Raw genomic sequence first — 15869 nt, forward strand, 5'->3', positions numbered from 1 at the left:
GAGGGGTGGGAAAACGCCTTCCTTCAAACCAGGGCTTCTCAGCCAGCGGTGAGGGGTGATTAAGCCTTCCAGGGGACGGTGGCCGTGCCTGGAGACATTGTGCTTGTCACGGATTACGGCTGCTGCGGGTGTCTGTGGGTAGAGGCCGGGGTGCTGCTAAGCGCCCCTCCGGCAGGCACAACGGCTGCCCCCAGGAAGAACTCTCCGGCCCCAGGTGCCTGCAGTGCCGCGGCCGGAAACCCCTGCAGCGAGGCTGTCTCGGGAGTGTCTGTGCCCCCGCCGTGGAGCAGGTGGGGAAGGTCGGGACAAGTGGGCTGGATGGAAAGTCGGGGATCAGCGCCGGGGGAAATGTGGGTTCAACACGGACGGTAGCCGTGTCCGATAGCTACAGTTTATTCAACGTGTCTGCTTTGTGCCAGGCCGTGAGCCCAACATCGATGATCTCATTTGATGTCTACGACCTGGGAAAAGGTTGTTACCACCCCAATTTAGGGTAAATCAACAAAATACAGCTGGGAGATGGAAGGGCAAGGAGTTGGTTTTCCTCCTGGGATTTTTTTTTTTTTCTTTTCAGGGAGGGAGATGGTTGGAAGGGAGGGGTGTCTGGTTCCCCCCACTCAGCTAGGAGCTCTGTGAGGGCAGAATCTTGTGTGAGCCGGGTCTGCAGCACAGAAGTGCCCCTCTTATCTGTGCTGTCAGTTACTCGCCGTCAACTCCCATCCAGGAACAGAAGATCCTCCTTGTGACATATGGCCAGAAGGTCAGTAGCGGGGGCACCTGCGTGGCTCAGTCGGTTAAGTGTCTGCCTTCAGCTCAGGTCACGATCTCAGGGCCCTGAGATCCAGCCCCACATTGGCTCTCTACCCGATGGGGAGCCTGCTTCTCCCTCTCCCTCTGCCCCTCTCTCACTCTCCCAAATAAAAAAAATCTTTTAAAAAAGTCAATAGTAGCCTAATGCTATGTCAGTGCTTACATCACTCACCTCCTCTCACCACGTAGTCATTTTATCGTCTCACATCAGCACAAGAAGAAGGAGCACAGTTCAATAAGGTGTTTTGAGAAAGACCACATTCACATAACTTTTATCACAGTATATTAGAATTGCTTTATTTTATTATTAGTCATTGTTGTTCATCTCTCACTGTGCCTAATTTATAAATGAAACTTTATCATAGGTATCTGCGTGTGGGGAGAAACAGTCTATATGGAGTTTGGTACTGTCTGTGTGGGGGGTCTTGGAACGTATCCCCTGCGGATAAAGAAGAACTAATGGAACTTGGCAAAGTCCTTGGCCCTCTGGAGGCACAAACAGCTAGGTGTTTAATGGGATCAAAAGAAAGAATGAAGGAAGGAAGCAGGGCAGTGTGGCCTAGCAGTTTGAATATTGGCATTGATTTCCAGCCGTTCAATGCTGTGTTTCTCCTCCCGGCCAGGCCCTAGACACAGGCTTACTGGAGCTGACCCTACACAGGCTCAGGAGAGCTGCTTGTTGGTTTTTCAGAAAATTTTCCAGTTGGTTGTCAAACAGCCACTGAACAAGCTTAAATGATATAAAGCTACAATTATGTGTATATATATATTTTTTATTATGTTCAGTTAGCCACTGTACAATTATATTTTTAAAAGGTACCAGAACTCATCACTTCCTAATTATTCTATTTCTATTAGTATCTCTGTTCTGAAGGTGATGTCTATTGCAGGGGTCTCCAAATGTGTAAAAGGGCCAGATGGTATTTTATGCTTTGCCAGCCACCAGGGGAATCTGGCCCCTCAGCCACTGTTTGCGGTGTGATCCTGGCACGCGGTATCTGCAGGCAGACATACCCTACAATGGGCTGCCTCTTTTCCCAACTTCTGTTCAGTGATGCGCTTCGGGAGCCTGAAAACTGCCATGGGGGGAGTATTTCCACCAGAGAAGCCAAATGCTCTTTCAGTCAGCTGACAGTTAAACATTTACCAGTAAACCACTGGGCACAGTGATGGGCAAAACTGGAATGAACCCTGCCCTCTTGGAGGGTAGAGGGTGTTGGGTTCGTGCACCGTTTCGTGCTGGAGTGAGGCAAGATGGGGGCTGGGCAGAGGCTGGTGGGGATCTCCACTGGGAAGCATGCCAAGGAGGAGACCACCCAGCTCCAGGCATGTCCCCCAGAGGGGGCAGGAGTGCTGGAAGAGGGTGGTGTGGGGGACCTCTACCGGGGCCGGCCATCAGTCCCACGTTCTCCTCCCCCAGCAGGGACTTTGCCACTTCATGGCATTCCTTTGAGGGCAGCCAGCTCTGTCCTTCCCCTCTCAGCTCAGGGGGAGACTTCAGGCACTAGGAGTGGAGATGAGAGCGCACGGCAGTCCACTGTCGTTCACTACAACCCCAGCTCCTAGCACTGTGCTTTGCCACAGTGAGTGGGCTCTCCACCCGTGTGGCCCAGGAGGGGCCTCGCTTGTCCTTTGGAGGGTCTGGATCCAGTGACGTCAAGGACAACTTGTGATCCATCCGTGGAAACTCGACCAGTTTGCATCTCCTATGGAGGTTGGGGACTTGCAGGGAGGGGCTTCGGGGGAATCTGGCAGCTAGACTCCTTGATTATTAGGTCAGGAACTTGGGACAGTGGGAGGCAAGGGGCTCTGCATATCACCCACAGAGTACCGACGCTGCCCGATGCACGGACCCAGTCCTGTTGCCTGCACATGCCCAAGCCCCAGGGAATAGGTGAGTGTGACTATCAACTGGTCAGTCACTGCCCATTTGTTGAGGTCTGACTGTGTGCAGGCACCGAGCTAGCTCTTCCGTCAGCCAGGAACCGCTGGATTCTGCCTTCATGGATCTCTTCTTGAAGCATCGTGGGGGCTCCGTGTCACTGACTTCAAACGAAAACCAAGAAATAGTATTTAAGGATGACCTCAGCTGATTTCAACACTTTTCCCCTGAGCACCTGTGCAGGAAAAAATTGCAAAGATGGAGTGGGGACAACGTGGAATTTCAGGTCAAACGGAATTACGGGTTCATATCTTGGCTGGATTCCCACAGTTGTCTGACCATCTCTGAGTCTTCACTTCCTCACTTTAAGATGGGGATGATAGTGATTCTTGCCTTCTAGGCTCCTTGGGAGGAAGGAAGAAGAAGGAACATGAAAGCCCCACGTAGTACCTGGCACTTTGAATGCTGCTCATTTTTAATCCTAACTTTCCTATGTAACGTTCACCAGTCACCCACAGTACCAAGCAGTGCTGAGGATGTGTGGAAGGGCCCCGGAAGAAATCAGGGATTCTCTGCACCCTCGTAAATCTCACTCTGCTCGAGTTTGCCTCTTGAATGGGGAGAGGAGGGTCTATGGATGTCCCGAAGGTGGACAGCAGCTGCTCTGGCTGTCCTCCTCCACGACTCCATGCTGGCCCCCATCATCTCCCTCCTGGGTCCTCTCCGCAGCCTCCCCACTGACTTCCCTGTCTCCAGGCTGCCCCTCTGCAAACCTTGTCCATGTCATGCTGTGACAAGTGACCTTATGAAGGTGATATCTACAAGCCACTCCCACACGTGGTCCATGTGGCGGCTTTCTGCAGCTCTCACAGGAGGTCTGGTCCCTGGACCTGCATTTCAGGGCACTACCTGCCCAGCCCCTTCTCACCTCTTAGGCCTCTGCCCTGTAACCCCAGGGCACTTTGTAAGTTTTAGCAAATGCATGCAGCTTCCTGGACAGGCTGACTATCTCCCATGTCTCTACCTTTGCATGTGCCATTCCCCTTCCAGGAGCACCTCTGCCCTTTACCTGACTCCTGAAGGCCTCCTGGAGTCAGGACACGTACCCCAGTGCCACAGTATAGATTACGGTCCTCTTGCCATTCCTATAGCCCAAGCACAGCATGGTCATTGCCTTTACATTGCTTTAGGGTCGTAGACTCTGAGCCTGATGATCCTAGTGAGCCTGGCAAGTTACTCAGCCTCTCTGTACCCTTGTCTGCCAGAGGGAATGGTGATGGCACGTATATGATGGTTGCTGTGAGAAGGAACAGGTGTATGCACGCACAGCACTTAGCATACAGGAAGAGCTCCATAACGGGTTGGAACAGCTGGCCTAATCCCACCCCTTGATGGCCTGAGGGTTTTGGTCACAACTACGCTCTGAATCCACATCTATACCATGAGGTGGGGGCGTGGGCTGGACCCTTTCTTGCTTGATGATTGTCTCAAGGCTGTAAACTTCAGAATTCCAAGAACAGAATTTGCCAGCAAATTGTGGAGAGTTGACCAATTCCCCATTTTCTCACTTAACTGCCTTCCCCCCGGGGCCAGGAGGAGGGAACAGCTCTGCCCATCTCCTGACACGGGGCACATGCTGGGCCCTGTGCGCCCTTCCCACCCCCCATTCCTGGCCCTGGTCAGGCTCAGGGATAGGATCCTTCAGGAGCCCCTCCATCTTCCCTGTTCTTGGGAGAGAGTGGGGAGGGGATAATCTCCAGCACAGGGATGCTGTGGGCAAGGTGCCAGCATTCACCATGCAATTCAACACACACTCACACATTCATGTAATCACTACAGAGGCACCTTCCCTTAACAAAAAAGGCAAAAATCTGGGGGTTTAAATGGTATTAAGGGCAGAAGCATGTGGCTGTGAGAACGCCCCGTGGAGGTGCCAAGCGTTCCCTGGGTGGCTTTAGGTGTCGCTCCTGATGGCAGAAAGAAGACGTTTTTGTTTCAGAGTTGGAGTTCCGAGGTGACACTGGGTGTCACTGGAACACAAGGGTGTTTCCAGTATGATCCTCTCCCAGTCTTGTGCTGGGCCTGCCCATGCAGGGATGAATGGGCTGGTCTGAGGGGAGAGGCAAAGCAGCTGGCACGGCTGGGGCTCAGGCACAAGGGGAGGGGCCCAGGAACTTTGGGGAGGGACCTTGTTGTCTAGGTTCCTAGAGGGGTCAGACTCGAGGGGCACCAGAAGGGGGGCCGGGGAGTCTGTCCCCTCCCTCCGGACGCTTGAGGACCACACGGGGCCGAGGCCCGCAGACATCTGTGAAAGGCCGGGGGGCTCTCAGAGCCCGGCAGGCTGAGACAGGGCAGTGTGAGCTCATCACCCGGAGAGCTGAGAGGACATTTTTAATTCGAGGAACCATCCCTGTCCTATGGCCCCACCTAGCCAGCCGGGTGGGCAGCCTGAGCTGTGCAGGGGGTGTCAGAGGTGAAGCGGTCCAGCCCCCCGCCCCCGCCCCCCCAGCCCGGCCCCGCCCCCCCCCCCCTCCCCAAACCCGGACCCTGGGTTTGCACCTGGGTGCACGTCGGCCGCCCGCGTCCGCACGTCCCAGGGCGCTGACGGTTCCGATCCCGGCCGGCTGGGGCGGGGGCCGGCGGGCCGCAGCGCTCCGCACCGGCCGGAGCACCGGCCTGGGCACCCGCCTGGGCACCGGCGGGGGCGCGGCTCGTCGTGACGTCACGCGCCCCGCCCCCGCGGCCCCCGCCCACCCCCACGTTCCGGGCGGGGCCGGCCCGGGGCCTGCCGGGGCTCGCCCGCCGCGGCCCCCTCCCCAGGGGCCGCCCCCTCCCGTCGGGCCGCGCCTCTGCCCCTCGCGTCCCCGCCCGGCGGCCGACTCCGCCTGCGAGAGGCCGAAGCCGCGGCGGCCGCCGCCGTTGCCGCCATTGACGTCAGAGGGGCGGGCACATGACCCCGCGGGGACCAATCGCGCGGGCGCCGAGCGGCTTCTGCAATCTCTCAACTGAGCCGGCCCCCGCGGCCCCCGCCGCACACTCGCCCGCGGACGGCCGCCCAGACACACGTACAGTACACACGAGCGGGCGGCGGGGCCGAGACACGCCCGCCCGCCCGCCCGCGCGGCCCCGGCCCCCGCCGCTGCCCCGCGTCCGCGCCCGCCGCCCGCCGCTCCGGCCGCCGCCAGCATGCAGCCGACGAGCTAGGAGGAAGCGCAGCCGCGAGGAAGCGCCGAGCGCCGGCCGCCCGCCGCCCGGCCGCCCGGCCGCCCGCCGGCCCCTCCCCTGTCGGGCGCTCCCCCAGCCCCACGCCCCCCCACCTTCCTGGGCGGTGGGGGGGGGTGCGGGCCGCCGCTCGGGGGCCCCGCCGCCCCGGCAGCCCGGGACAGCCCCCTTTCCCCGCCCCCGGCCCCCTCCCCGGCCCGGCCGGCCATGGATCTGACCAGCAGCTCGGGCGGCGGCGGCGACCCCCGGCAGATCGAGGAGACCAAGCCGCTGCTGGGGGGCGACGTGCCGGCCCCCGAGGGCACGAAGATGGGCGCCGTGCCCTGCCGCCGGGCCCTTCTGCTGTGCAACGGGATGAGGTACAAACTGCTGCAGGAGGGCGACATCCAGGTCTGTGTCATCCGGCACCCGCGGACCTTTCTCAGCAAGATCCTCACCTCGAAATTCCTGAGGCGCTGGGAGCCGCACCACCTAACGCTGGCCGACAACAGCCTGGCGTCCGCCACGGTGAGTCGCTCTGCGCGGCGGCGGCGCGCCGGCACCCCCGCGCCTCGCCTCGGGGCCGGGAGGCGCCCCCTCTCGCCGCCGCCCCCTGCCCGCCGCTGCACCTGGAGCCCGGGGCCTGCGGGGCGCCGGGGGTGCCGGGTCGGCCTGGGGGCCCGGGCGGGGGCTGGCGGGGGGACCCCGGCGCCCCCCTCCTGGCCTGCCCTCGGGGCTGGCTTATGCCCAGCGGGCGGGCTCGGGGAGACCCTCGGAATTCTGCACCGGATCCGGCCCACCCCAGCCTGGGCATCTGCGGACCTCCCGGACCCAGCGCTAGCTAGTGTTTTTACGGATGGGACCGGGGGGTAGAACCGGGGTGGGCTCCGAGGGTGGTGGGGGTTCCCTTTCTGAAAGCCCGCGGCCCATCTGGATCTGCGCTGGAGGGGAAAACGAAACAAGCCCCCCCCCATAAAGAAAGAAAACCTAACAACCTCGAAACCCCCAAACCCAAAGAATTTCCAGAAGCCAGTGCTTTCTGTGCTTTACTGTCTTTTTCCTGCTCAGGCTGGTAGGCAAAACTGGGTGCTTCCCTTTCTGAAAAATCTCATTCGCACGCTGGGATGTTGGAAGAGGAGGGGGAGGGGCCAGGGGTCCCGGACTGTTTCCTCCCCACCTAGGGGTGGTCAGGTTCTGGAGTGGAAGCTGGCTTTGGGGCCCTGGTCTGGCATTGTCTGTGAAGGGTGTGTATACGTGTGTTCTGCGGTTGGTTATATTTTGTTACTGTTATTGTTTCAAATGTATGGCTGGGACTGGGTCAGCTGGATGAGAGGGAGAGGAGAAGTCATTGATGTGTTTCTGAAATCAAATCTGCAAGGTGGGGAAAGACAGCTGTGGTGGGGTCGTAGGGCATGGGGGTGGCTGGCAGGAGGCTGAGCAGGATGCTTTGTGTTTTGAAACAAGGACAGTTTAAAGCACCAGCTCTGCTTGGGCCTGAGCCTTGCTGAGGGGATCCCGTCCTCTCTGTGGAGAGGTGGCAGGTCTTCCCCAGAATACACACACCCCCTGGGGTGGCCGTGATCGTGATCGTGTTTACTAAGCACGGTTGTTGGGGCCGGGGGAGGTGGGGGGTGGAGGTGGCAGAATCCAGTGCCTGCCCACACCTGTGCCAAGAAAACCCAGCCAGGAAACAGGGTGTCGCTTCCATGGCATGTCACAAACATGTAGCGTGTGTAGACATTTCCCCGGCATCCATGTTCCCTTGGCAGTGTGTCACAGGCTGTGACACATGCTCCAAGGAATGGGGAGGGGGGGAAAGTTAGCAGAAGCAGCCCTACTCCTCGAAACCACTCCTCCCTCCCCAGACCACTGAAACGCACGAGGACTCTTATTCTGAATTTCGGGTCCGACGTGCTTAGAACACCTATTTTTTTGTCTTTCCTGTGGGCAGGTTGGTGCAGTATCTGCAAAGACTTCTTCCTCAGGGAGGATCGCTGGTTGCCGTGAGGCGGTCCGGTCCCGGGTTCAGGCTCATGCATGTTCTTAAACCCGTCCAAAGCCACAGGCCTGGGCATTTATTTGGCTTTTCATTCCGTGGAGAGAGAACCTCAGAGAATTCACCAGCACGCAGTGTTTCAGGTTCAGGCAGGAACCAGTGCCCTTAATAGTTCCCTGCCTGGGATCAGGAGCCCCCCAACCCGGCTTCCGAATTTCCCCCTGCTTCCGGGGAGTGTTTTTGTTTTCCTCCCACCCGTCAAAATGAAGGGGAGTTGGGAGGGGAGAGGAAGTGGTTGAGAGGCACAGTGGCCCTCCATGGGAGAAGCCGGGAGTGCGTGCTCTGGGGCTGCTGGCCATGGTCTGGGAGGGAAGCCGGCTTTGGAGGCTCCAGGCCCCCTTCCCCCCAGTGACTGATTGCTCAAGAGTTATCTAGGAGAGGACAGAAGCAAAGACTGAGGCTGGGCACTGGTTTTTCCAGCAGCCAGAGGCCCCAGCACCACCTTCACCAGCCGAATTGGGTGGCACCTTCGTAGCTTGGCCCTCTCTGGTGAGGAGCTGTGATTTTCAGGACCGGGGGTGAAGGCCATCCGTAGAACAAGATTTGTCTCAGTAGAACCCTGCTGCGGCGGGGTCGGAAATGTGGAAGTAGGAACCATGAGCAAGTGTCTGATGGACTGGCCAGTCCCCCCTTCCTCCGCCTGTGGCCACTGGGCCCTGTGGGCAGGGGGTGGCCTTGAATTTTGCCCTGGTGGGCTCCAGTGGGTTGCGGGGCTCTCTGTGCCAGGGCCTGTGAGTGTGGAGGGGGCTGCTGAGGGCACTCCTGGCTGTGGCAGTGGCGTCCAGGGCAGAGGTGGGACTGGAACTGTACCAGGGACCTTGTCCCATCATGAGACACCTGGTTGGTGTCCAGGCCCTGGGGAAGCAAAGGAACCCCTGGAGGGGTTTCCCTGAGGCCTGGGCATTATGTAATCTGTCTGCATTTTATAGTGTGGCCCAAGCACGCTATTGAGAAATATTAACCCCAAATGAAACAAAGGTGAATTTCAGTGTCGTTCACTACCGCAAAAGCCCTGTGCAGCCCCGTGGCTTTGCAGAGTCCCCCGGCCCAGCCTCAAGGTATGATCAGGTATGTTTCCGGAGCAGGTCAAATCCTTTCATGAAATGTCCATCATCCGTGTATCAATCCATCGGCACAGCCCAACTCAGAACCGTCTGGTAATTATCTGGTTAATTGCGTGGGCTTCAGGAACAAGACTTAGAGTGATTGATCTGGATTCAAACCGATAAACAAACCAAATACGATAAACCAAATACGCTCCTGCCCAAACCATCTTTGGAGTCTGTCTACACTGATCCAATTAACTGGATTGTTGTCAGAGATAAAGGCTTCCAGGACCACAGCTGCATCGGGCTAGGGTGGACACATATGGAGGCTCCCAGCACCCCCCAACCCCAGTAGGCTACTCCAGCAGGGCCCACCCCGCAGGTGGACCTCAGTTGATTCCCCGCTGGGGAGGTGGGCTTAGCCTGAGGCCCTGGGGCTGGTGGCCTTCACCTCCTGGCCTGGCCATAAACTTTGCCTTCTGTGGGGTCGGGTTGGAGCTTGCCCAGGTGCCAGTCTCCTGGGCCAGTTACTGATTAAATCCTCGCAGAGCCAGCCGTGTGCCCGACATGGCCTGTGACAGCGCTGGGCCCAAGGCACTCTGTGCTGGAGACTTTGGATCCCCAGTGCTCATAAACAAAGAAGGAACACAAAGGCGACAGTGACCTGGCTGACGTGTGAGGGGTGATTGGGACGAGTCCGCCCCCTCCCTGGCGTACACAGGACCGCACCTGCGGTCCCGCCCAGACTGTGGCCTAGACGTGGTGCCTCATTCCCCTTTTGCATCCAGACTTGTCATTCCCCTGGCCCCCTTGGGCTTTTCGTGGCTGCCGACTGTAGTGTGGGTTGGAGCCAAGGGCCAGGAGTTCTGCAGAAGCAGCCGGGTCCACACGACCAGAATCCATTTTGCTGTTCTCATGTGTGGGTTGAATTTGATCACCTGCTAGACATGTTTGTCCGCTGGAAGAGGGCTTTTGTCTGTGTGCTTTGTTTCTCCGCGCCGAAGAAGCACAACTAAGCTGCCTACCTTTCCTTTCACCTTATTTTATCACATGCAGCACATGGCGTCTCAGGGTGGTGGGTCCGATCCAATTCCTCGACCAAACAGCACAGGGGTGGGAGCACAGGTGGCCGTGGCCTTCTTTATTTTCAAGCCTGAATTCCTCAGTGACTTGCTTTTAAATTTTCTACACTCTGCTCCTCCGATGGCAATGTTTCTTCTGGGCTTTTTATCATGGTAAAGAAAAGAGAAGTCCCCTTAATCCTTGTCGGTCTCTTTAATTAGGAGTTCTCTTGGGCGGGGTGCAGGGGCAGTAATCTTCTGAACTTGGATTTTGTTAACTCAGCACCTGCTGGGTGTCCAGTGCCGAGTGGGGAGCTCAGCCCCACGGCGTGGTTTCCGCCTGAGAATGAAAGCCTGTGTCCTCCGGGGTAGTCACGGGCCCCACGGGGATGTGTCTGCATGTGTGTGTGCACGCGTGTTTGTTTTTTTCCACTTTGTCGCTTACCCAGCTCCTGTCTGTCCATCCTTCCCGCCTTTCGTTTATTGGATGTTTTCTGCGGCGGCGAGTAAACACAAATAATTTTTTGTTTCCTTCAGTACCATTTGTCATTAAGATTTTGGGTCTATCAAGTTTGTTTCCAGGGTAACATGTCTGATTGGAGGGGTGGTAGGGCGGGGGCCAGAGACAGAAGAGGAGAAAAGAATCTAAATTCTCCATAAACAGCAAGTGTGTTCTTCCCCTCCCAGGTTGTAATAAATAAATGCACTTCAAGGAGGGTGTAAGTTTGATGCTGCCATTTGCCTAGTACAGTCGAGGCGCTCTTTCTGATTGCAGGCGGAACCGTGCCAGTCCAGGTGGGGGCATGTGGCATGCATCTGGGCTTTGCTGCCAGACTGGCGATGGAGACGGGCGTGTGCTACTGGCTCGGGCTCCATGGCCCACAAGTGGCTTCTGCTTGGCGCCTCTTGCTCCTGCACCTGCCGACTCGCCTGACACCGAGAGCGGGCGTTTCTGGGGTACTGTGTCCGGTGAGGCTTAGGGGTGTCCTGGCGGCCGTGTTGTCCTGAGAACAGAAGCTGTCTCAGGGTTCCTTACTGCCAGCCTTGGGTAATCAGAGTGGCCTCCCTCTTCTCCGGGCCAGCCGGGCTGGGCCCACGTGGAGGGCACCCTCTTGGTGTTTTGGTGGAATAGACATTTGAGGTGGTTGAATTATGCCTTCGATTAAAGGATTAAGTGAGATTAAGTGAGGGAATGTGATACGGTTTAGGGCGTCCCCACTATGGGGCAGAGCTGGCCTGGGCTCTGCTATCACATGGTACTGGGTCTGAATTCTAAGGTTATGATTTCCCTGGTTGTGTGTCTCTTAGCACATGGCTTTCCCTTGGTGGGCCTTGCTTTTTTTTTTTTCCATCTGGAGGGGGGGCATAATCCTACTTCATTTATAGGGTTGCTGTAAGGTTTGGAGATAGTTCCAAGTCCTACCGGGTGGGTAGGACTACGAGCAGGGGCCAGCATCCCAATGTGCGTTTTCTTAATTGCCCCGAGAGAGCTTCTTGAAATTCTGCGCAAGTAGCAAGGACTGTTACTGTTTGAAAGTGGGCAGTCTCCAGAGCGAAGTCTCCTGTGATGAGCAGTGCTTTTGGGAAAGTTAGGTTAAGCAGGTTAAGCAGGTTAAGACAGACTCCTCGGGAGCACAGTCTAGTTTCTTTAAACTAAACATCCCACAAAGCTCTTTTTTTAAAAAATTGCAACAATAATACCCACATCAAAAAAATTCAGATGGTACAACAAGACATACCCGGGAAAAATACTACTTTCATGCCCCTGTGGCCCCTAGTTCTCCTGCTTGTAGGCAGTCCCGTTACCCATTTCTTCTGTATCCTTGCCGCCCGTTCTGGCCATTTACATGCCGTTCTGGGCATGATTGGTCACTGGACAGTGTATTTTGGAGATGATTCCAGATCTGTGCGCACACGGCCGCCTTCCTCTTTGTCACGGTGCTCTGTGGTGGCAATGTGATGCTGCTGGACCGTCTCCTGTGGCGGGACATTTAGGTTAGACCCGCTCTTTTGCTGTTTGAAACAAGACACTTTCCATTTTTCTTCAGTGGAGTTGTTCCTGGTTGGATAATTTGAATGTTTTTTGCTTCTTTGGGGGGGGGGGTTCAAATACTTAGTCCCAGAATGCTTTGCAAGGAAGAGCAGACCTTCCCCCAGAGGGGGATGGGCAGTGTTGCCTGGGGTCATGGCCACCCGCAGTCATGCTTCCACCTGGCTTCATGTCACCAGCCGTGGAGCCCCCTTGGGGAGTCCGCCTACCTGGCCCCCCCCAGGAGCGCAGCACAGGTGAGCCGGGGGCTCTGAGCAGTCACGCTGACCTGTGCCCCAAGGACAGGAGTCTGTGTGGCCGGGGCTGGCTGTTTCCTGCTCCACCTGAGAGCATGGTTTTTGTCCCCAGACTTCCTGCTTCCCCAGGATGGGAGCCAGGCCGCCCAGCCCCGGGGTAGAGAAAGGGAGGAAGTGAGAATGTCTCTTCCCCACTCCTGGCTCTGATGACAAAGCACCCAGTGAGTTCAGCGGGGCGCCGAGGGAGGCAGTGCACATTGGAAGGGAAGCTTTGCTGACATCAGCAGAGCCATAACCAAAGGGTGATGAGCCGCATGTGTGCACTCGGCGCGTGCCTGTGTGTGCTGTCCCTGTGTCCCGAGGCAAAGGAGATCTCAGAGGAAAGGTTTCTGGTGCAGGAATTGGTACCCGTGTTCAGTAGCCCTTTCTTTACACCTGCCGCGTGCAGGTGCCTCCGTGTTGGGCTGTGTGGTGAGGTGACTGGAGGAGAACAACCAGACCCAGTGGAGTGGTCAGACCGGTGAGCCTGAATCCCGCCTCGCAACTTCCAATTGCTGGGTGACCTTGGGCACGTCACCTAACAGTCTGTATTTTACCTGTAAAATTCGGACTCTGGGGATTTCCTTCTGGCACTGTTGTCCGTGAGGTTAAGTGAGGTAAGGCATGGCAGTTCATTCATGCATTTATTCAACAGATAAATATCACTGCTCTAGGTACCTCGAAGAATACAGCACCCTGCCCCCATAGCCTGCCTGTTGGTGGGGTGGGTGAAGATAATAAACCACTAAGCAGGGAGATGTAAAATCTGCCTGGCTGTGACAGGGGTCCCAAGGAAAACAAAACAGGCAGATAGGTGGGGTATCCGGAGCTTGGAGACTGGCGACCTTGCTGTTTTGCATGTGGCAGTCAGGGAAGGGGGTGAGAACATTCCCGGCAGAGAGAATGGCAAGTGCAAAGGCCCTGAGGTTGGATTGTACTTAGAAATCACCTGGTAAAGTGGCTGGACTGGCATTTAAGAGTCTCATGCTCTACCGACTGAGCTAGCCGGGCTCCCCTTTGGACTGGCATTTAGTAATTGCTGTACAATTGTTATTACCTCTGGCTTTTAGGAGCTGTTATCATCTATTGAAAAATATTTATGAACACCCAGAATGTGCAAGTCGTTGGGCATACAGGGAGCTCCCAGCCCCATTGAGCTTTTTTTATTCCAGAGCTTCTGGGGTGTGTGTGTGTGTGTGTGTGTGTGTGTGTGTGTGTGTGTGTGTGTTTTATTTAGCCAGGCTTCCTCTCAATAGAAGTGAATTGCTTTTGGAGCAGTGCTGTAAGAGACTCTTTTTTTTTTTTTTTTTTTTTAAAGAGAATGGGTTTTTTTTTTTTTTTTTTTTTTAAGATTTTATTTATTTATTTATCAGAGAGAGAGAGGGATAGAGAGTGAGCACAGGAAGACAGAATGGCAGGCAGAGGCAGAGGGAGAAGCAGGCTCCCCGCCGAGCAAGGAGCCCGACGTGGGACTCGATCCCAGGACGCTGGGATCACGACCCGAGCCGAAGGCAGCTGCTTAACCAACTGAGCCACCCAGGCGTCCCTGTAAGAGACTCTTAAATTACAAAGCCCAGGGGCACCTGGGTTCCTTCCTCAGTTGGTTAAGCCGCTGCCTTCGGCTCAGGTCATGATCCCAGGGTTGTGGGATCGAGTCCCGAATCGGGCTCCTTGCTCAGTGGGGAGCCTACTTCTCTCTCTTCCTCTGCCTGCCTCTCTGCCTGCTTGTGCTCTCTCTCTCGCTCTCTCTCTCTCTCTGATAAATAAATAAATAAAATCTTTAAAAAAAAAATTACAAAGCCCATCGAAACTTAAAAACCAGCTGCATTTGTCCATCCTGAGTTATAAGGGTCCTAGGACCTAGAACACTAATTTTTGAATTTGCCTCTAGCATTTTGCTGGGGTGGGGAGGGGAAGTGGTGAGGGGAAGTATGTTGCTCAGAGACCCTTACAAATGACTCAGCAGCGGGACTGGGATTCACACCCAGGACTCCTACCCCCCAGCACCTTCCAGTGCCTTCTAGAACCTTCCAGTGCCTTCTGCCTTTTTTTTCATTGGCCCTCCTGCCTTCAAGCTGTTATCAGAAATGATATGATCGAGAAAGGGATATAAGCAGATTAGGCTAAGTAAACTCACTTTAGAGGAAAGCAGAAGAGCTAGATTCTCCAGTACCTGGGTAGGTAGCTATATGCTACTCAGGTGGAGGGTGGTGGATGTTTTCCTGGGGCTGGGCTGGTTGGCTCTGGCTCAGGTGGGGTCATCAGGAGAGGGAAGATAACAGTGGAACTAGTAGTCCTTTCCTGGGTGTCTTGAACCAGTCCCAAGCTCTTAAAGGCCTGGAAAAGCTGCAGAGAGGAGTACACAATCTGGAGAAACGCAGGCCTGGCCTCCCTGTCCCCCCACCCCCATTTGGCTCACTGTCCAGACCAGGTGCATGTGATCACCAGCAGAGGCTTGTGTGAGGCTCAGAGGGGCCATGGATCCATCCGTGTGGGCGGGGCTGGGCGTCAGTGGGGGTGGGCTAACTGCGGTGACCGCTAGCCCCCAGATCTGCGTGACTTCACACAAGGTGGCTTACTTAGTGCTCTGCTCAGTCCAGTGGCGGATTCTGCCCTGCTGGAGCTGGATTATATGGGTGCCGGGCTCCTGCCTGTTGTGTCACTGGCTGCCCCTCTCCTCCCTCCTAGGTCTCACTGAGCGGGAGGTGGGAGAGGGAGAGAGCACCGAGCTGAGCCGCGGGTAGGTCTGGCCGCTCTATTGGTCACGTCTTTGTGATATGACAACTCCTGAGCACAGGGCCCTGGGGAAAGGAGGCCGTGGAATGGTGAGGAGTCCCACCAGCATTTCTGGGACACCGCAGAGGTCTGGGTGTCTTCGAGGACATGCTCTGGAAGGGAAGTTCAAACACCATGAGCCCTTCTAGCTCCTGGGTTTGAGCTCAGTGGCAGGTCAGGGGGTTCACAGTCTTCTCTCTGGTGGAGAGTAAAGTAGGCTAAGAAAATGTATTGCAGGGAACGGAGCGACGCGTTTGTGACTGCAGGGACATGGGTTGTCTACCTACTGTGTGTGTGGAGGGTGAGCGGAGAGGCAGGGGCAGGCCTGCCCCCATGCGTGGGTGCGCATGTCCATGGGTACATGCACATCCAACGGGTATCAGAATTATTTCGGCCTCTTGCAGAAACATCTTAGCTGCGAGTCAGTGGGCTCATCAGTTTCCTGTCTGCTGGTGTTTGGCAGACATTCCTTCGTGAATTTGTCAAGTGAGTTCAGGGAACTGGTGTTGGGAAGTGAATGCCAAGTATTTGTAGAGTGCGTACCAGGCACTAAGTCTGCGAGTCGAGTACTGGATACTGTGTGTGCAGAGGGAGTTTCCCGGGAGCTGCGTTCACGAGGGAGTGCTCCTGGCGCTGCGCCTCCAGAGTGCGTGCGTGAAGGTGGAGGCGGGATCACTTGCCAGAGTGGGCCCCCGGGGCGGGGGGGGGGGGGG

At 56.4% G+C, this 15869-nt stretch overlaps 1 protein-coding gene across 1 annotated transcript in view; it reads left to right on the forward strand.

Moving 5' to 3' along the window:
- The first annotated feature begins 6096 nt into the window (after positions 1-6096).
- Positions 6097-15869, forward strand: part of LOC111152816 (c-Maf inducing protein) — a 225080-nt gene continuing 215307 nt past the window's right edge. The window contains exon 1 of the mRNA XM_022511473.1: positions 6097-6421. Within this exon, the coding sequence (XP_022367181.1) occupies positions 6122-6421 (300 nt within the window). The 5' untranslated portion in view covers positions 6097-6121. The remainder of the gene's footprint in view (positions 6422-15869) is intronic.

Source organism: Enhydra lutris, unplaced genomic scaffold (genome assembly GCF_002288905.1).
Source record: "Enhydra lutris kenyoni isolate GAN:26980312 unplaced genomic scaffold, ASM228890v2 scaffoldscaffold30, whole genome shotgun sequence".
NCBI lineage: Eukaryota > Metazoa > Chordata > Mammalia > Carnivora > Mustelidae > Enhydra > Enhydra lutris.